Raw genomic sequence first — 21,654 nt, forward strand, 5'->3', positions numbered from 1 at the left:
CCACTGAGAGCTTGAAAAACCTTTCCCATGTATTACTGATAAGTAATTTACAAAATTGAACTCTGAATGTCACTAGATATATCACCCACAACAGAAAAAAATTTATAGAAAATTACTGCTATAGATAACCTTATCTATAACCTTATAGATAAAGTTAGTCAAAGATATCATGGTGGACAGTGTTGTTTCTGCCTCTTCTGGCAAAAAGTTCCACAATTTTCCCTTAAGGAATTACCTCTAATCTCCCTTAATCCATCAACTCTGGGTGGGTTGTTCTGGGGTGAGTGTGATTTTTCCTACATATATTTTCAATTCCACTAAAATGCTTTTAATAGTTCTTTTAATTTATGTAAAAAACGTAAGCCAAAGATGAATATAAATCTTTAAAAAACACATATCAATTTAGAATATTTTATACTTAAAACACCATTAAACTACTAGAAAGTGAGCTGAACAGTGGTGACCCTGAGAACCATACCAGATCATCAGCACGTGACACTCCTCTGACTCCAGAGAGAATGACTGGGTTGAGTCTGGGCACAAGACAGAAGGTGGCTCAGTAAGACCCAGTCCTTAGACCTTAATCGTATTGTAAGCAAACAGATGCTCACTTCCTACTGGGATTAGTGGCCACAGAGATGAGTTACCCTGTCATGAAGAGGGGGCTTCCCTGGTAGCTCAGTTGGTAAAATATCTGCCTGCAGGAGACCCCGATTCAACTCCTGGGTCGGGAAGATCCACTGTAGAAGGGATAGGCTACCCACTCCAGTATTCTTGGGCTTCCCTTGTGGCTCAGCTGGTAAAGAATCCACCTGCAATGCGGGGGACCTGGGTTCGATCTCTGGGTTGGGAAGATCCCCTGGAGAAGGGAAAGGCTACCCACTCCAGTATTCTGGCCTGAAGAATTCCACAGACTATATAGTCCATGGGGTCACAAAGAGTCACACATGACTGTCGTGAAGAGGTGCCATCACATAGAAACAGCCTCTCAAGAGCAAAGCAAGAGTGAAGATAACAGAAGAGAGAGATGAAGGAAAAGGGACAGTATTCAAATTCCAACCTGAATGTGATCCTCAGATTTCTCTGTTCTTAAACCAAAACAGTTTCTTAATCAGGTTTGACTTGGGTTTCGATCATTTGCAACCTAACTAATACGGTCACATCAGTATCATCATTGTGATCATCATTATCATTACCATGGTTTATTGACATATGTGGATAAAGTCTTAAATTTCTTCACTGTTAAAGTCAGCTAGACTCTCCTCAAAGACAGTGTCATTATTTGCTAACAAAGTAATGAGATAAAAGGACTTACAGCACTTCAGAGGCACTTCATTCTTAAAAAATTTCATGTAAAGTGAGTAATGGCCACTTTCATTTTATAAAGAGGTTTAAGTGGACTCAGTAGCTAGCCAAGAACTGGGACAGCCAGTGATCATGTGAACTTTTAAACTGTAGTTACTAACAGACCACCTTCCTAATCTGCCTTTCACTAGTTTAAAAGATGACATTAAATCTTATTCAATTATTTTGGTTAAGTATATAGAATTTTTTCTGAAATAAGGAAATGTTCATTTTTCTCATACTATATAGACAGGAGATGGTGAGCATCCTTCTTTTAAAAAAAAATTCATTGGTTGCAAAAAGATTACTAGGACATAATGCTTATTACCATCTTACACATAAAAGCTGCAGAACATTTATATACGGTTAACACAGACAACAAGAGGGTCAATTCCCCTATTACTTATCATCAGCCCTCCACATGAGAGGTTCCTCCACATCCAAGGTTCCTCAGCATTCACAGATTCAACCAATCATGGACTGTGGAGGATTGCAGAATTTACAATTGAAAAGTATGTATAAGTGGACCTGCACAGTTTAAGTCCATTTTGTCCAAAGGTCAACTGTATAATCTCTGAGAAAGACTTACAGATAAGGAAATCAGCTGAAAATTCATATATTCTCAATTGTTAAATAAATGAACTCACCTCACTAGTCATTTCAGATGCTCGTTTTGCTCTTTGAATATCAAGTACTTCGGAATTAAGCTCCATTCCTTTCCCTTTTATTTCATTTTCCAAATCCTTTTTATATTCTTTCTATGAAACAAGAATATTACTGTTTGAAATTTACTGGGAAACTCTTTAATTTATATACTGTTTTACATGTGTTTCCAGAGACCACAGAAAGAAAATATTTCTAGAAAGGAATGAACCAGATTTCCAAGCATTCATGCTCTTTATTTCCTACAGATACTTCATTTTCTCTTTTAGTCATGGTTGTGTGGTTTCCAATACTATCAATCTTTTTTCTTTTATCCTGTCTTCCCACATGTTTTGGCACCATATTGGAGCCATATTTTTAAAAGATATCTTCCCTTTCTTAAAATTTATTTTTTATTGAAGGATAATTGTTTTACAGAATTTTGCTGTTTTCTGTCAAACCTCAACATGAATCAGCCAAAGGTATACATATACCACCTCTCTTTTGAATCTCGCCCCCATCTCCCTTCCCACCCCACCCCTCTTCCCTTTAAACGGTAAGGAAGGTCTTAAGAATGCATGCTTCTTACTAATTACTTGAAGTATTTCTTTGAAAGCTGTCTATAAAATATGAATCATTAAAAGAACATAATTGGAAAAGAGTGAAAAATTACAAAAATCAAAAGGACTGATTTAGCCAATTTTTTGTTTCCATTTTATTCGAAGATATGTAAAACCAAATAATTTCCTACAAATTGATAATACATAGTCTGAATTTCACCCATTTTAACATAATATTTTAAGTAGATCCAAATGTCTTTAATCTGTACATATAATATGGTTTTTTTTGGTTTGTGCTAATGAATTTGTCTTCTTACTAATTGAATTATGAAAACAATGTATATCTTAATTCAATTCAGTTAAGTTGCCTTTATGACTAACTTGTCAGATGAAAGATGAGACTTCCTTTAAGGATAAGAAATCATATTCTAGTTAATTCTAGGGGTTCATTTGATGTTATTTTCTCTTTGTCCAGTTTAATTAAATTAGCTGGTCCTCTGCTTAACTAATAGCCTACAAGACATTGTAATGACCTGCATGTAATTTTGGAAAGAGCTCTGGAGTCAAATGACCTGGATTCTTTCACTTGTTGGTCTTGTGACCTTCAAGAGGACTTTAAGTAACTGAGCCTTGATTTTCACAGGGACAAAATGAAAATAAAAATACTTGCTACACCAGTGTCAAGGACAACTGAGGGAATAAAATTAAGCATAAAAAGATACATTATATGACAACAGCAATGCAAAAACCATAAAGAATGCAAAGACAATTTGAAGCTAAATGCTTACACATTTAAAACGAAGTCACAATTTCATTAAGTCATGAGTCTCTTTTTAAAATTAGATATCAGTATCACTAACTTAATTAAAAGATTTTTAATCATAGTCTCTGGGCTTTTTTCTTATACTGATGCATACATTCTGAATCAATAAGTCTAAAATAAGATTCATTCACAAAGAAAAATAAAAGAAAATGGCAATAGTATGTATATTAAAGTCATTTACAATTCTCAAAATAGATCTCACATTTTCATTTGTATGTAAATAATAAAAAGACTCTCTTTTAAAAAATTCATGTAAATAGTGCATATTATTTAAATAGAAGACAATAATCGCAGGAAGTTGTCACATGATCACCCTTTAACTTCAAAAAATTTCATAGGAACTAGAAGTGAGAAGAGATAGGGTAGCAAGAATTCTCTTCCATGATAGGCCAGCATACATTACAACAGTGAATCACATTAAATTTCTATGAGTAGTTAAATGCTAAAGCCAGTTGGTGTTTTGTTATTAAAGAAGAAGTTCATGATGATTAACATCTATGCAGGTAATTATACTCTGTTCCACTGGTTTAAGACACTTCTTTCAGGGATAGTTTCTTCTGCTCAAAATTTAGGATGAAATGGAGTTCTCTGATGCTTTCTCTTAATGTAAAGAGAAACTATTTAAACAAAGAACTGAAAGAGTTCCAAGTTACTTAGAAACTATTAAAAAAAAAAAAGCAGAAACAAAAACAAAACTTTTAAACTGTGAACATGATATTTTTAATTGTTAGATTTGAGGGCCTTAATGTTCAACAAATTTAATAACATTGTGAGCCAAAATGTACCACTAAGTTTGGGGTTGGGGGGAAATGCTGCTGAGTATAAAATGAAAAATGGAAATGAATTCTTATGCTGTATGTGCTAAATATATTATTTTTTCCCTACTTAGAACACAAGCCACTTATAAATGTACCATTTATCCAGACCTTCACACATCACCTCATTTCTGATATCAAATGTCATAAGAACGCTGCAGAGAAGTTACAGAAAAAGCTGGTTCTAATATGTGGTTTATAATAACTAAATTTGAGAGAATCCAGCTAACCTCATCCACACTGAAAATATTTTTTTAAAAAACTAACTGCTGTAAAGCTATAAAACTACTTATAGGGCTGCTAAGCTATAAGCCAAACATAAAATCAAAGTATTTTTCAAGTTTTTCAAGGAAATCTGGGTAATTTCGTCCTTCAACATTAAATGGAAATATTAACACTTTCCTGTTTTTAATGAAAACATAAAACTGTATTAGTGAAGGTCAATGTGAATGAAAGAGTAATGGATGAATAACTCAAACACTGAATTAGAGAATTAGTAGAGAATTGATTAGTGCATATTTTCTGGGTTATTTCTTTAAATTTCTTCTGCAGAATTATAGAGTAAATAGTAGGACCATACCTCCTTCAGAAGGTTGGTGATGTACTTTACATGTAAAAACTCTGGAGTCTTGTCTAAATCCATTGATGACCTTCCTTTAATGTCCTTCTCAAAATCCTCTCTGTAAACTTTCTGTAAAGTAAGACCACATAATTTTAAATTTAGAAAATACCAGTGACTGTTGAAAAGATAACAGAACAAGTGTTCCTGGAACAAAATCGATGTTTTTCTTATATAATTCTATCACCTCTGAGTCTTCCTACTAACAACCTTAACATAATATCTCAGATCATATGCTACCATCATTCCTAATACAGAAATGCAACATTAGGATATATTAATCATGCATTTACATTCCAGGATTTCTTGGTGAGAAGAAAGTAAGTGAACTAGTACAGGAAAAAAATCAAGGAACCGTGAGACCAGAATGGTACCGGCGTCCTCAGCGTGGGTATTCCCGTGACTGAGCAAGAGGTCCGGGGAAGTGGAGTCAGCAGGGCCAGGAGAGAACGAGGGTAATCCTGAGACACCAGTAGCTCCTTCTGCACGTTGTTGTCAGAAAAGTAACATGATTTTTGAGACCTGTGTCTCTCAGGTGAATTTACCTGACAACGTCATATAGTCTTAAACTTCCAGAGAACCCAAATGGCTCATGAAAGCAGAGCTTTTATCTGGGCTGTGGTTCACTGACAACAAGACAGAGGGAAATTAATTTGAAATCTGGCGCTAGCAATGACGGACACGAATGGGCACTAACAGCAACTAGCAATGAAAGAGAAGAAGGTGATGTGAAGGATATATACAGTACTTTATGTACTGTTCTCAGAACGCAGACAAGGTGCTGTGGACTGAATATGCCCCTCCAAAACCCGTATGTTGATCCCCTACCTCCCCACAACATTAGGACATTAGGAGGTGGGGCCTTCAGGACGTGATGAGGATTAGCTGAGGCCACCATACATGAGAGACTATGAATGGGATTCACGTCCTTCAGAGAGTCACTAACAAGCCTGCTTCCTTCCCCTCCCTGCTCTCCATCATGTGAGGACACAAGAAGGCAGCAGTCTGCAGCCCAGAATTCAGCACGCTGGCACCCTGACCTCAGACCTCCAGCCTCCTCGACTATGAGAAATAAGGTTCTATTGCTTAAGCTACCCAGTCTGTGGTACTTTGTTAGAGCAGCCCAAACAGACTAGAACAAAAGATATTCCAGTGAGTCATCCCATTAAATGTGAGTTTTCATAGGGCTTTTGAATTTTGATCGTTTACCTGCTCCGTCAATTCACTTAAAAAGAACTGACTGATTCAGGTAAAACAGTCACTGAGCCATTCTTGATCAAATTCCACCTTTATTGGCTCAAGAAAATAACAAGATATGAAAAATACAAGTAATTATTTTCTCCTCTCTCCCCTGAAGAAGAAATTAAACAATTCTGAAATTCAACAGGCCACAGTAATCTGCATGCCCTTTGTCTGAGAAGATGTATCATAACATTTCAACAAAGCACATGTAATGTTTAGTAAATTCCTAGGAGGGTTTTGCTGTCTAGAAATTATCATTTCTTGGGAATTTCCTGGAGGTCCAGTGGTTAGGACTCGGTGCTTCCACTTCCAAGGCCAGGGCTCAATTCCTGGTCAGAGAACAAAGATCCCACAAGCCACGCAGTGCAGCCAAATAAAAAGAAGAAATAAATTATCATGCCGCCCTGTTTTGATGTTGTTTTTAAAAACTAGAAAAGATTTGCCCATTGAGCATGCCTGGAGTCTAGCACTGTGGTTGTAACCAGCTGATAGTAACTGCCCACTACTTCTGTCCCTTTGAAATAAAAACTTGGTTGTACCCACAGAAATTGGATGTGTCTGTAGACAAAACCATTTGTGTCTGGTGTCTGATTCCCCTCTGCCCACCCTCACCCCCTGTGCCCCCCCAAAAAAACAACAGAAGAAATCTCATTGGGATAGACAGGAACCAGTTTCAGGTGACTATGTGGATGTGACCTAGCATTATCTTAAGTAGAGAATTAAATGGATAAGTAGAAAAAAAAACTTATAAATGATCTCTTCTCTTGATGCCTTGAAACTTCCTTGAAAGTTTCTGATGTCACTGATTATTAGCCAGGGGTAGGGGGAGAATCAGTTAAATAAATTAACAGGAAAAAGAGAATCATTTATGAATTTTACCCACTAGCACTTATTAGATAGGTAATTTTAGGTAAGACAATTAATTTCAATGGATGCATTATCAGTCTAGGAATATACCTACCTAGCATCATTACCTTGAGAGGATTAAATGAGCCAACATATATAAAACATTCAGCCTGTCACCTAGCACAGAGTAAGTACTTAACAAATGTTAGCTCTATTTTCATTACCAAAAAAAGGTAACTAAAGGAACCAGCCCTTCATTTTCCTTTTAGTTTTTATCTGCTCATCATAATTTTACATGGCCACAGCCTGAAAGTGTCAATTTTCTCATCACAGAATGCAAGAGCTCACCTGGCCTAGTATTCATATTTGCCAAATGGGAAAAACTGGGAAACTGAGAGCCAGGAAAAAAAAAATCAATGACCTGGACTAGATGCCTGGGTCTATAGTGCAGATCCCTTGGTCTGGCTAGTGCAGTATACTTTCTTCCGGACGCACTAAACCATCAAATTTGCAATAAGTAGTTGATAGCAAAACAAAAAGACTCACCTCACTCTGCATCTTCTGAGCCTCCTTTGAAACTTGATATGACGGTGTCTCAACAAATTCAAGCATCGATTTTCCCTTATTTTTCTCATACGCTTCTTTGTACTTCACCTTCATAAAAAAAAAGTATAAATGGCACATAAAGCTCACAAGCCCTTACACAAACAAAGTAAAATAAATATATGTGCAAAATCGATCACTCTATTTTCTAAAAAGCACAATGTTCTGGCCATCTGATCACTAGGTTCCCTGTGGTTAATGATATACAAAGAAAGGAAACAGGTAACATTAAAGTTTTTAAGGGATATGAATGGTTTAGAATAATGTAGTTCTAGGATTTGTATATGTAAACAGATGGGATAGATAGATATATATCACATGTGGAGTTATACATGTAAACACACATGCCATTAATACACACACATGTATAGGGACATAGATACATATGTACATAGATACATAGAGAGAGAAGACACAAAGAGGCCGAGACAGAGGAGAAAAGAGACAGAGAGATCACTGTGATAACTTTGATGCCTATCAGTAAATCATGAACAAGAAGAAAACCAGAGCTGTGACAGTCTGCCTTTCTGACAAAGGAAGGACAGTGTTCTTCAGGACTGCTGAATTTTCCCACAGACGCGGAGTGAAACACACACAGAGCTTTTATGTGACTTCCTTCAATTTTGCTAAGCATTATTTAATCAGATCATACCATGAATTATTTACTCATTGCAACCAATCTTTATCTATTTCAGTTCATAAAATGATCAATATTTTCTATCTCCTAAAAACAAAAACTAGAATTATATTCCGCAAGCTGCAAGAGTGGTTGGCTTTTTTTAGCAATACACCTTTTTAAATTAAATTCATAGTTTTGATCATGATTCATTTTATTGAGATATGTATTTTCAGTAAAATCCTTATATATAAAAATTACTAATGAAATTGGTTCTTAAGCTGCATTATAATAAAAATAATTTTAATGGTATTTAAATCCAAAAGAATCTTTTCAGAACTTAGAACTTTGTGGTAACAGGACATATAACAAATTTTTTAATTCCTATTTTTAGGAATATTTTTGTTTTATAGAGGTATAATAGAATGATCAATGAAAGTGAACTATGAAAGTGAGCACTATGTTAGGGTAAAATATTGTGGAGAAACAAAATAAAAAGGCAAAGAGAAAAAAATGTATACTTTTATACCTTAAAGGAGAGCTGGTTTGTATATTTTTTAAATAAATGAAGGTAGATATCAAATCACTATGGAATTTATGTTCCATAGGGTTTATTTAAAAGAGTGATTTAAATTTTATCTTAATAGATGCTGGAAATAATATCTTTTTTTCAATTACTGAAATTCAGAATTTAAAAAGTTATCAACTTTAATGTATTCAAGGAAAAAGATATTTTTAAAAGTTTCTTTCAGAGAGTACATAGAATCTCATAATTGAAAGAAACATTAAGGCAGAATACACTGGTAAGATAATTTCCCATTTTTAATACACTTACAACTGAGCTGAAAAACTATAATAAACTTCATGCCTGGAAAATTATACTTCTGCAGCTCAAAATGACCAGTACACTATAAAAGTTTTCAGCATTATGAGATTTGACCATTAGTTAATTAATCAACTCATATCTTGTAAGTTCTAAATTGCGTACAGTAACTATAATATTATGAAACGCCTGCCTGCCGGAACACGGTTCAAGCATCCCTAACCTAATAAACAGAGCGAGAACAGGGTCTGAGGTTTTTCTGGCGATGCCTGCCCCCCCGCCCAGCGGCTGCACCTCCGCGGAGGTGCCGGCAGCGAGCGTTGCTGAGCGCGCGGGGAGGCCTCCTACCTGACTCTGGAGCACGGCGTTGCCTTTATGGTGCAAGTGTTCCGCAGCATCCACGTCAAAATGATACGTGCCTTTGTTTTCCTCAAAAACCTTTCTATATTCTCGCTAAAAAAAGAACACAAAGATAAAGTAAGAATAGAAGGGTCTGTTAAGAGCAACTGATACTTAGGAGGGCACAATGAAAAATGCAAGCCAACAAGAGTTGCAAAGCTGCTACTAAGTTCCCATCTGCTGTCAACCGGTCACGTGGACTGCTGACCCCGAGCTAAAGCGGCAGCGGGAGGCAGACCAGCTCTAGGTGGTCCGAGTGAACAGCATCTAAGACACTCAAGAGAAGCAGAGGACTACTGGCTCTAAACCCAACATAAATAATATCTGCAGCGCTGGGAAGTGACAGCAGAAAAGCCCATAACTTATGTGAACAGGCAAAGTGGGCAAAATAAAGGCAATTCATCTTGCCCTTATCCTAGAACAGAAATGTATTTATTAATAACTGCATCTACAAGAAGAGAAGGAAAGAAAAGAACAGATGAAAGGAAATCTGGAGTCAGGAAAGTAAAAAAAAAAAAAAAAAAGTTGTATGTAACGGATCATAAGGAAAATGAGAGGGAGAGAAATAATTCAACTAGCTTTCCTAAAAGGAGAAGGTAGGAGGTGGCTGAAAGAGAAACCAAGGAATCTGGGTATGGTTGGTTGAATTTTTAAGGTGAAGAAACTGGGTTAAGATACTTTTTAGACACACGGACAAAAAGGTGAATTTGGAAGAGAACAGAATGGATAAGAATGCCAAATTTGGCAAGTGTAGGACTCTAAACACAACAGGCAGCAAAAAGACAAACATTGCTTTATGATTTTTACCACTGGAGATTGGACACTTAGTAATTTTGCCTTATTTGGAACAGACTTTTAGAGGGAAATGGTAACTCTCAAAGATTCGGATATCCAGAGACTTAAGCTAAAGTTGGTCGCTTCTTAGACAATGAGGATTTCAATGAAAATGGCAATTTAGTGTAGACTGGAGGGAGAGGTAAGCAGCATTAGAAAGCGAGCAGGAACAAGCTAGGACACTTAGGTCTAAAACATGCTCCAGTAATCCACAGTGAAACAAGAGGAAGCCTCAGTGCCAAGGATGGGAAGGACGGAAGGTCCGAGTGGCCTACACAGGAAAACTGCTTTCCTTAGGGACACAGCAAGGTCCCCAGAGGCATTTTCGGTCAATTAGGGAACTAAGACATGTATCGCCCAAACTCTAACCAGAATACTTTAAGGGAAAATAGCACCCCCAGGAAGCTCATGAAAATGTTCATATCTTGACCAAAGAGAACAAGTTCTGAATTTTAGCTTCTCTGCTAATTTTTTTAAAAGATAATTTCAAAGAATAACAATATACTTAGAGATATTATGATTTGATTAGAAGCAATTTTATAAAATATGTTTATAAAATAGATATGAAATGCATGTAACAAGCTAGGATACATTCCATTACTAAGTTAAAATCCGGAACTAATAAAGTCTAGAATTGTATCTGGAATAATGTTTATAGACTGAGAAAAGGTCAAAAAATACTGCCCCTCACTTAATGATCTATTTTAGTTACAGAGAATTTCAGAAACTCCTGCTTTTAAACCAAAGAAAATCACCCTATTTGAACTAAGATCTGCAAAAGAATGATCAATACTTGCTTTTTCTTATATAATAGTCTCTGTTGCCTCCTAGTGGGAGTAACAGAGTAACACAATATGCACTTTTTTAATTTATGCAAAGTTATTTAAAAAAAAAACCTGAAAGCTAACAGTGTTCTATTTTCCAAAGAAAAATATCCCCCCCAATTTAATCAGTATGGTTGTACAAACTAATAAGGCACTAATTTTACTCTACACAGTAAAATTTTTCAAATTACGATTTATATCAAAGGCATTTAGAGGTCTTTAAAAACCAGTCATTTATAACAAACTGACAACTAATTCTGGTTGAATGCCTGTTTAAGCATTCTCTTACTCAATCTTTTACTAAAATTAAGTTGCCTTTATAAATCAACAAAATTCTAATTCTCTTTACATTAAAATTTAAAAGAAGGCAATTCTGACATACAATAAATTTGAACCAATGTAATATCGTGCAACTTTAATAAGTAGAGACTTCAGAGTAACATGTTTTTTGACTCAAATTTTCTCTTCATGAAGCAACCAGTCAGTTACAATTTTTCTGTGGAGAAAAAATATGATCTAGAAAAAACGAAGGTTTAAACTTTACAAGTGGTATATAAAACAAGTGTAATATATGAATTTGTTGGGTTTTCTTAAAGAGAAAATATAAACAATTACTATTACTGTTTTTCACCACTATTATAAAATAAAGGTCAATATTTTCAAAAAGAAATATGGCCTATGAGTGGCCTACATTTTTCATGGTAATCCATATTTTTGAATTATAACCAGGACATTTTTGCTGACTTATTTATACATGAATCCTCACATCCAAAGGAAATTAACCCAAACAGGGATGAGGAAGAGTCAAGGTCAAGTGCAACTGCAACGATCAAGCTGGATGAGCAAAGACTACCTGTGAAGAAAGCAGAGGCTCAGATCTCAGAAACATACTGATTTTTAGAAGCACATCTCTGAGTCGTGGTTAAAAATGTGCAACTGAAGCAGAGTCGCTCAAGAAACAGGAGTGTCTGCACAGAGGAGGATGAGCATTGAAATGGCAGGACAGCAGGAATCAAGTGTCCAGGGACCAAGTCTAATTCTGCACCTGACGGTCTCCCAACCTTCATCCCTGCTCAACAGATGGGAAAGAATAATGGGCTGCTTTGCCTCCAAAGACCAGTGATAATTAATTAATTTCTTCCATGAATATGAATTCACACAGATAACATTTCAAGTTCAAAATAATGAACAGAAGTTTCAACATTTCAAAGCCAAATGTAGACATTTTTAAACCGTTCTGAACTGAGGTTGTTATCTCATTATTTAATGGTTTGGGAAGCAGGTTATAACTATGGAGTTTTCTCATCCATGACTGTGGGCACATCTCCTGAAGAAGACTATTGTTTTCACTTTTAAACATTCTTTGATGATATACTTTGCCATCAAATCTGTGCCTGATCCAAGACAGATATATAAAAAATGCAGATAATTTTTGAGTGAGTCATTATTAAAATAGGCATAGAAATAACTTGAGGTCAAATTAGAGTTCATCATCCTGACATGGGGGCATTCTGAGGTGTAGGAAACAGAGGCACAGGTGAGCAAGGGTCATCAGTAATGAGAGCCAGTGACATCAGGGTTCAGAGGCACCACGTGTTGGAAACAGCATCTACGAGCCAAGTTCTGATGCAATGGGCCACTGGGCAGTGGACACAGATATTTAATTAGGACACCCCTCCTTGTTGTGTTGAAGAAAACACGGAAACCTCCACAAGACTAAGAGTACAGCAGCAGTGCAAACACTCTTGAGATTTATTTTTAGAGAAGACATAATTCAGACTAAGACAACTTTTATGCTACTGAGACCTTCTGAGTACCAGACAGTCTGCTCTGGCTGGCATAAAATAAAAGACCGCTGACTCAAGAGCCTGACCTCCAAGTGACTCCAATCTACTACAAAGACAGGGGAAGGAGAGGGACAGGAAGGATGCTCACATAACACTTTGAGGAGTAGCTATTCCACAAGAGAGCTTGTACTCAGGAGATATTAAAGAGCCAGCTTTGTAAAGCAACAGCCTGGGTGGGATTTAAGCAACAGACACTCGTGTCCATGAAGTTAGTTACTGAGGTGGGGGTGAAGGCCAGGCTCGCCTTAGGAAGCAGGTGCGCTCATAAGCACTTCAGACACGTGGGCGCCACGGAGTCACAGGTCTACACTAGCCAACACACGACCACTTACTCCGCTTAGCATTTTGCTGACTTTCAAAGCGTGGTCTAAGAACAAGTTTGGGAGACCTGAAACTGGATCATGCATATTCTCTATGTCTTTCTTGTACTTCACCTATGAAAATAACATGGAACAAAATACCATCTAGGAGAAGAAAATACTATGCTTTTGCATTATGGCCATTATTATTTTAAACACAACCAAGTATTATTTAATGGTATTAAATTAAATGAATTCACAAGTAGCCACTAGATGGTGCTCATTTACTACTGAATGAATAAAAGTTATTCCCAGGGACTTGAAAGTATTTTGATAACTCCTTTTATTGTTTATGTGCTCAAAAAGGGTGATGTTAACAGAAACAAGTAACTTTAACAGAAACTCTACTTTCAAAAAATAAAGAAAATAGAAGCTTTACTCTTTAGAAATTACCACAGTCTTCCAATTATCTTTTGTATCAATTTTAGAACCTTTAGTAGTTTTCATCCTATTACTATGTAGACCTTTTCAATCAATTGCTTTGGAACTATAAAATGTTAATAATAGAAAACATCAAACACTTACCATGAGTCAAACGCTTTTCTGTTTAAACACTTTATATGTATTAAGTACGCTCCACAATCTTAGCAAGTAAATACTTTAAGTATCCTCATTTCACAGAGGAGGAAATTGAGACACAGAAAGACGCAAGTGTAATATTAGGTGGTGGAGCAAGATTCAAATCCAGACAACAGATTCTAAACCTTGAGCTTTCAATGCCATGCTGGAGGTTCTTTTAAGTATATTCCTGCCATATTTGCTTTATGCTTGTACACACACAAAAATAATCAAATAAGAAAAAATGAATTATTAGAACATTCCCAAAGGTCCTAAAAGTCAGAAACACCTATTTCAATTGCTAGTAACAAAATCTGGTTAATGAACACAAATTATGATACCTTCTAAACAGGAACGAAAGTAAAATATACTAAGTCCTCCAGATACAAAAGGAGTTGAAAGGTCTAAATGCTCTAACAAAGGAACAGTTCAACAACAGTCAAACTTAATATTTAAAAAGGTACTCTATGCATCATTCAACTATTTAATTTTTTCTATGTTCCTGTTTTTATACTTTCCCTAATCCTAATAAAAAATTAAGATATATTTTCCTGTAAATTGAAACTTCATTTTTAAAGATATGAAATGAAAACAAATCTTATGAAGAGGTATTTCACAGAATTTACATAAGGGATAAGAAAGAAATTGTAAGCCATCTCAAGAAAAATGTCTGGAAATTTCCTTGTGATACACTACTATGTTCCAGGTATATTTTAAAATATTCACAATTTTATGAGCATAATTACATGGGCTAACTATTGTCATAATCATTAGTTTATGATACTACACAGTTTTTCTGAAAAACTCTATAATCTATTTCTACTCTTTATCAGCTATAATACTAACAGTTTTGCCAATAAAACTACTCCTACTTATTAATTAGTAATCAGTAACACTTTTTTTTTTTCAGAAAAGCTTCAAGAAAATAGGCTTCAGTGTTTTCTAAAATTATTTGGCAATTACATGATCTTGATTAAGTATCACAGTTAGCACACAGCCAAGTCTATCAAAACAAGAATCAAAACATACTGAAAATAATATTCTGCAAATTACCAATCCTGAGACAGAAAGCAACTTACATTGCTCGCCAGGGCAGTGGCCAGCTGACTTTGCCTAAAAGAAGCACTTTCAAGAGGATTGTAAAGATGTTTCTTATCCTTCATTTCGCTATCAAATTTTTCTTTGTATTTAATCTGCCATAAAAGAAACAGGAAAAATTACATAGCACATTTACCTTCAAGCTTTCAAAGCAACACGTTTGATTTCTAATTAGATCAGATAAAAGCTACCTTAAAAATGTACGACAGCAGAGTTTAAATACCTGGTATTTCCCCCCATATAAAGCTTAATTAGGCATAAAGGTGTTTTTTTTTTAAATTAAAAAACACCTCTACTTGAACATGGATCATAAATGCAATTAGGCATGAACTCAAATCCTATTAACAAGAATTATATAGAATCTCAGGGTTTTAAAATGTCAGTTTCCATTTCTGCATTCCTAACATCTATGATCAATTAGAAATCGAGACCACAAATGTCTTAACATCTATCACATTTAGAAAACAGGTCCCAAATACCAGAATTTGAACATGAATTTTCCTAAAAGAATGACTGCAAATGCAAGACAGAGCTCCTACCATGGTTTTTCTCATCATTTCCCCCTTATTAAAAAACTCATTGTTAGGGATTATGTATTCTAAAACATCCTGGGCTTATTTAATGTCATTTATTATTTCTCTGCTTTCACTTCACAGTTGTTTTAAGTCGCAGAACCATCTCCAACTTTCACTGTGGATTCTTTTTTTTTTTTTTAGCTAATCTTAAGGCAACCAAACAGCTTCCCTTGTGCCTCAGATGGTTAAGAATCTGCCTGCAATGCAGGAGACCTGGGTTCAATCCTTGGAACAGGAAGAACTCCTGGAGAAGAGAATGGCAACCCACTCCAGTATTGCCTAGAGAATTCCATGGACAGAGGAGCTTGGTGGGCTACAGTCCATGGGCTGAAAAAGAGTTGAACACGACTAAACAATTCTTTACTAAAATAAAACAAAAATAGCTAGTCTCATTTATTTAATTATTTAACTGCTTTAATTCCTGTAGCCAGGAAAGGATACAAGTAGGCAAAAGCAAGCTGCTTTGTTTGTCCTTTTATATCTTATTATATTATGATTCTTACACTATTTTATTTCTTTCTTTACAACATTCAGAATGCACATTTATCCATACATCCTAAGACTCTGCCTTGCAGAAACCTTTAGAAAAAAGGCGGTTTGGGAATGGCTCATGTTACTCTTTTAATCTAGTGTGTACTAGGTGATGGTCTCCCTCAGGGATACACGCTGGTACCTCTGGGAGGGAGCTGGTAAAAATCCTGGTGGGAACACATTTGGAAAACATTTCAAGATGGTTCACATGCAGCAGTTTCTGTTGCAGTTTCATTTGCTAATAATACTTTGTGATCATCATATTATCTTATAATTTCAAGCAAAATCTCACTTATTATAATTAATAGGCGAGGCCTCCCTAAAACAAGAAAAGCATCAAGTTTTAGAAAATCATTTTATCTTGAAATTAGGGACACCACCACCAATGCAGTCAATTTAGATCTCCTTCACTACTGTCCACAGTAACTGGCACCAAAGCCAAGATCCTCTGTAACTGGTCCTCTGCCAAACACGCAATTCCACTCCTCAATAACCCCCCTGCTGTGGCACTTTTCACAACATTCTGATCTGTGTTTTTGTCTCTTCTAGGTTTTAGTGCCTGACAGGTATTCACTTGACTACAGTCATAGACTCTCTGAACTGACTTCCCCTAGAATGGTACTCCCGACTCAGCCAGATCCACCAACACTGTCCAGTGATCAAGGAAAACATTCTGCCCGATGCTGAGGTGCCAGGAACACTCTCAGCGGGCAGTTCTTTCCATCTAATCAACTGATCCTGCTGTGTAACATGGGCTCGCATCAAGTATCCTTTCAATCACTCATAAGTCCCCAACCTCAGGCACCACGAGTGTCTTAGTTACGTATTAGCTAAATGGCAAGAATAGGTTCCATGATCCTTGAGCACAGGGAGTGCATCATTTTGCCTTTGTACCCCCTGCAGTTCTCAGCACCGTAACACTAAACCCAGAGGCAACATGGAAGGAAGTATTACTTGGGAATGTCAGGTCCCACTGAACCCTGCTGCTATGTCAGGGATCCTGGTCTTTTACGCTAAGCCCAACCAAAAGTAAGTTCAAGCATGTATGTGACTCCATCAGATTTGCTTTTGGAAGAGATTACCAGCTACAGGCCTGATGGGAGTGTGTCTGGGCTCACATCAGCATTCCCAAACTCAGACAGGAAACTCATCCTAACTCAAAGTAGGAATCCAACACAGGCTCAATGTTTAATGAATAGAGGAAGGAAGGAATCATCACCATGTGAACTGGTTACAGTTTTTTCAGAAATATACATTTACTCGGAAAGAGCAAACGCCAGGTTTAATAACGGTTGAGAATGTGTCAGATGAATACCCGAGTTAACACCCCCACTCTGTGCTGTGTGCTCCTAGTGTAACGGTGCTGAGAACTACAGGCGGTGGTACAAAGGTAGAATGATGCACCCTCTGTGCTCAAGCATCATGGAACCTATTCTCGTCATTTAGCTAATATAACTAAGACACTCGTGGTATACCTGAGGTTGAAGAATATGAATAACTGAAAGAAAAGTTGATGCAAGCCAGCACTGCTCAGCTGAATTAACTGATTAGATTTAAACACTTCAATACAAACAGAACCCTGCATTTTTCACCTGATGTTTTACAAGACAAACTTTAGTAACAGTAACCTATTTTTAAGTAGAATATTTTCATTGATTTCTGAAAGATATAGAAGATAAATCTGAAGTATATTTTTACAAGTATATTGCTGTGAATAGTAACCTATTGTTAAAGGTGAGTTTTCCCTGGAAATACAAGATTAGACTATTTTCTAAGTTTTGGACATAGTTGAATTATCTGCTCTCCCATTAAACAGTGAGCAGGAAATAGGTTTCTATTCATTTTTGTATCCCTAGTACCCAACACAGTACTTTGAATGGATCTGGCACTTAATATATGTCCTTTAAAGAAATGTATAGATTAATATGAAAACGATAAGCAATCAACCATCTTTTCACACTCACACCCTCAGGTAGGTGTTGGAACTATAATACTCTAATTTCCCAAATCTATTCCCCCAACACAATCCCCACAGTCACTGCTAAACTGATTTGAACAACAATCTATTGGGAAGAGAAAAAAGGTAAAAGGAAATGAAAAACAATAGATATAAAAATAATATATTGCATCTATATTATACTAAATACATATAAATATGTATTTTAAAAGTGTGGCATTTCCTGCCACACTTCTCCTTATTAACTAATTTGTTTAGGAATTACTCATCTAATGCACACTCTGCATCACTTACTACCCTTAAAGAGTGCTATACTGGAAGAGATTTGGGAATTGGTGGGAAACCGTCTTCAAATATTAGCAAAAATAGAAAAGCAGCATTTGTTCTGCTACCAAAGGTACAGTTAGTGTTGACAGGTAGAAGCTGTAGCCAACAAGATTTCTGCCGATTGTAACAGAAGTTTTCTATCAGCTGACCTGTCCACCAGTAGAACTATCTTCTGCTTTTCTGCTCAATTACTGCTCCCTACCTCCTCCCAATGTTCACCTGAATAATTTCTACACATCTTGCAGCTGCCCAAATGTAACTTCTTTCTGAAAACCCTCTCTGACCTTCCAATCTAGAATACTTACTGCTGATATATTTTTGAATCACTCTACATTTATGTGGTCCCTCATCATACATTGCTGCAATTATTTGTAAAACTGTCTCTGGCTATTGGTCTTCCCCATTAGACTCTAAGTTCAGTGAAGGCATGGGCTATATCTTTCCTGTTCACCCTTGAAAATCTAACCCCAAGGATGTAATATCTATTCAGTAACTGTTTTGCTTGAATGAATAAATGGATGGATTACATTGAGAAGGGCTTATTTCATTGAAAATCAGGACCAGGTAACTTCCATAGTGTCTCCAAATTTTTTAATAGCCTTGTAATAGATTTTTATGAAAACTTTATTCTTAAAGTTATGCCTGGGGCTACAGACCTTAAAATTTGAATTTTAAAATGGAAATAACCTTCCCTGGTTATTTAAGGTTTAATTATTTAAAGTGTAACTGTCATCCATGTACTTCTAATGAGTTTAATAATCAGCAAAGTATTGTGAAATTTATCTTATCCTAAACTTCAGAACTCTGCGTTATCTGATTCAAAAGGTACCTAAAGAACAAGAATGCAAGAGTTTCTCTCATAATTAACCAAAAAGTAAAATAACTGAATTCCATAAAAAATACACTTACCAGACACTGACACTCAATTGTTTCTTATCATGCTGTAAGGTTTGCACATAAATGAGCTAAGAAACTAGCCAAATAGTTCAAACAGGTCCTATCACTCACCTTCTGACTGGTTCACTCACTAACTACATATACACAGAACATTCTATCATACCATGAATCCACGGTTCACACATTTAGTGTCCACCTGTTCACGCACACTTGCACCTCCTAAGAAATCAGGATGCTTTCCTTTCATTATAATGGGTGACTCAACCATGGAACATGGTATTTTTCTTTCCAGTTTCAAGACCACTTGAGGCAAGACGAAATGGGTGTTGGGTGACTTTGCTATGGTTTTAAGGCACAATGTTACCCCTTACACATAAATCAATCACTTTGGAAACAAACAATAAGTTCCACCTATGACTGATTTTACTCATATTATAAATATCATATCCAATGGTCCTGCTATCTACCAACTTTTTGAAAAATACAGGGTAGGCAAATGGGATGAAACTTAAAAGTTTAGTAAGAAAATTTCACAGACCTAGCAGAACTTTCAGAGGTTCAAACTAGAAAAAAACACTAGAATTGCTCAACCACAGTGACTGAACTTAACCTAGCACCTCATAACTGCATCCTGGCAGGGCTGTGTTTAAATGGCTAAAGTCTGATTTCCCAACTCGGTAGTTCAAAGCTTTCAGCACAAGGGGTACGGGCTTCATGGCATCACCTATGGCTCAGATTTACAAAGGGCCAGAAGAGCAGAAAAAGAGCAGACCCTGAATGAAAGCTTTTCATCAGAGGCACAGAAGCAAATGCTAGGAAAGAAATGGGAAACTGGATACGTGCACTTAATTATCAGTGAAAATGAAAAGTAAACAACAACACAATGCCACACATCCATGGGAGCAATTGCCTCCAATTTTGGATGAAACTGAACTAAAGGCTGTTGAGGAGGAGAGTAAAAACAGATTTTTATGTAGAAGTCATCATAAAGTCAGTGTGTTTAAGTCTGAATTTTACACAAAATATACCCTGCCCTTATTTTCATGACAAAATAATATTTTACTGGCTTTGTACCAAATGTGAATGATCTAGAGAATGTGTTTAATGGGTCTCTACCTATTTCTTGAAAGCTTAATCTGTGTCATTAATGCCATTAAACCCTGTCTCCACAGAGCCTGTTGAGTGGTAATGAAGCAGATATTTAATATACACACACATACCTTTATATGACTAATAAACACTGTGTTAAGAACTATAAAGAAAAGCAGAATAAAGAGGAATAGAGCAATATAATTTAAATCAGCAAGTCAAGGATGTGACATTTAAGCCAAAAGTTTGGGGGTAGGAGGTTGGAAGGGTGTGTGCTTGCCCACAATGGGAGATCCTTCAAGCCAGTTAATACCCTTTACAATTGAAGGACAATACTTATTATTCCGTTTTAACAGCAATCTAAGAAGGAACATTTAGGTTTAAAACCCACTCTATTAAATACATCACATGCAATTTTAGAACAAACGCTAATTAGTATAAATATAAATTTTTCTCTGATATTATAAAACTAAAGGTACTTCATTCATCACATAAACAAATTTCAATTCACAAATAAAGATGATAAATGAATATGTTAACAAAACAACCACTCAGAAGAATTTTTTTTTAAGATGATGACTTAAATAACTACTTCCCTAATACTTAAGATGCTTGTAAATATATCTCTTTATCTTGGCAGGTGAGATTTCACTTTTATTGTTTACTGATTTTCTTTTCATTACTTGGCCATTATTTTATGTTCCCCCTAGACTTTAAAAAGGGAAAGTTTACAACTATGGAAGCAAAGCTATTGGACAAGTTAACATAGGAATGAGCTTTGTTTCCATTCATTACCTTTTCTGGATTCAGTCCCACAGAGCTGTTTCCAGATAAAATGGGAGAATCGTGCCCTCTCGCTTTCTCCTCCTGTCTTGTCATCAGGATGTCTTATCTCTCCACACCACGGGCACTGTCCATCATCACCTTCTCTCTCACAATCCTGTCTTGCCCTTTCCCCCTGGCATCCTGCATTCTGCCCCTAGCTTCCCAGCTTACTACATTCCTAAATTATTTCCCTTCTGCATATTTGCTTGCCTTTGTGTGCACCTGTATTCATAATCCAACATTAGTTTAGGAGCAAGAGAATACATGATCTTCAAAGTTGTCAATGAAAATAAGAAATTACACTTTCTGCCTTTGCTTTTAGTCAATGCACCTGAAATACAAAAGATCACACTGAGTCCATTCCAGAAGTTCTGAATATTCATCTGCCCAGTTTCTCCCTTTTCTGATGAGTTTATACACCATGAGATCAGCAAAAAGTTCACTAAAAAACGAAGATGTAACTTGCAAATTACAATCTACTTAAATGTCTGATCATTCAGCTGTCAAATGATTTGAGATCTGTTTTTAAGTCTGCCTAAAAAACAGAGCATGCTGTCGCTTCAGTCGTGTCTGACTGTGTGACCCCATGGACCTTAACCCA

General features: G+C 36.2%; 1 protein-coding gene across 11 annotated transcripts in view; it reads right to left on the reverse strand.

Annotated features, from left to right (window-relative positions):
• NEBL (nebulette) overlaps positions 1-21,654 on the reverse strand; it is a 380,361-nt gene that overhangs the window by 58,501 nt on the left and 300,206 nt on the right. For 8 of the 11 annotated variants that reach the window (XM_043478746.1, XM_043478742.1, XM_043478741.1 and 5 more), the window contains 6 exons: positions 14,834-14,947; positions 13,170-13,271; positions 9,282-9,386; positions 7,438-7,545; positions 4,765-4,875; positions 1,992-2,102 (listed from right to left, as the gene is read on the reverse strand). The exons of 2 other annotated variants lie outside the window; for them this stretch is intronic. In XM_043478746.1, the coding sequence (XP_043334681.1) occupies positions 1,992-2,102; positions 4,765-4,875; positions 7,438-7,545; positions 9,282-9,386; positions 13,170-13,271; positions 14,834-14,947 (651 nt within the window). The remainder of the gene's footprint in view (positions 1-1,991; positions 2,103-4,764; positions 4,876-7,437; positions 7,546-9,281; positions 9,387-13,169; positions 13,272-14,833; positions 14,948-21,654) is intronic. One more of the 11 variants, XM_043478739.1, reaches the window with a different exon arrangement.

Source organism: Cervus canadensis, chromosome 10 (assembly GCF_019320065.1).
Source record: "Cervus canadensis isolate Bull #8, Minnesota chromosome 10, ASM1932006v1, whole genome shotgun sequence".
Classification (NCBI taxonomy): Eukaryota; Metazoa; Chordata; class Mammalia; order Artiodactyla; family Cervidae; genus Cervus; species Cervus canadensis.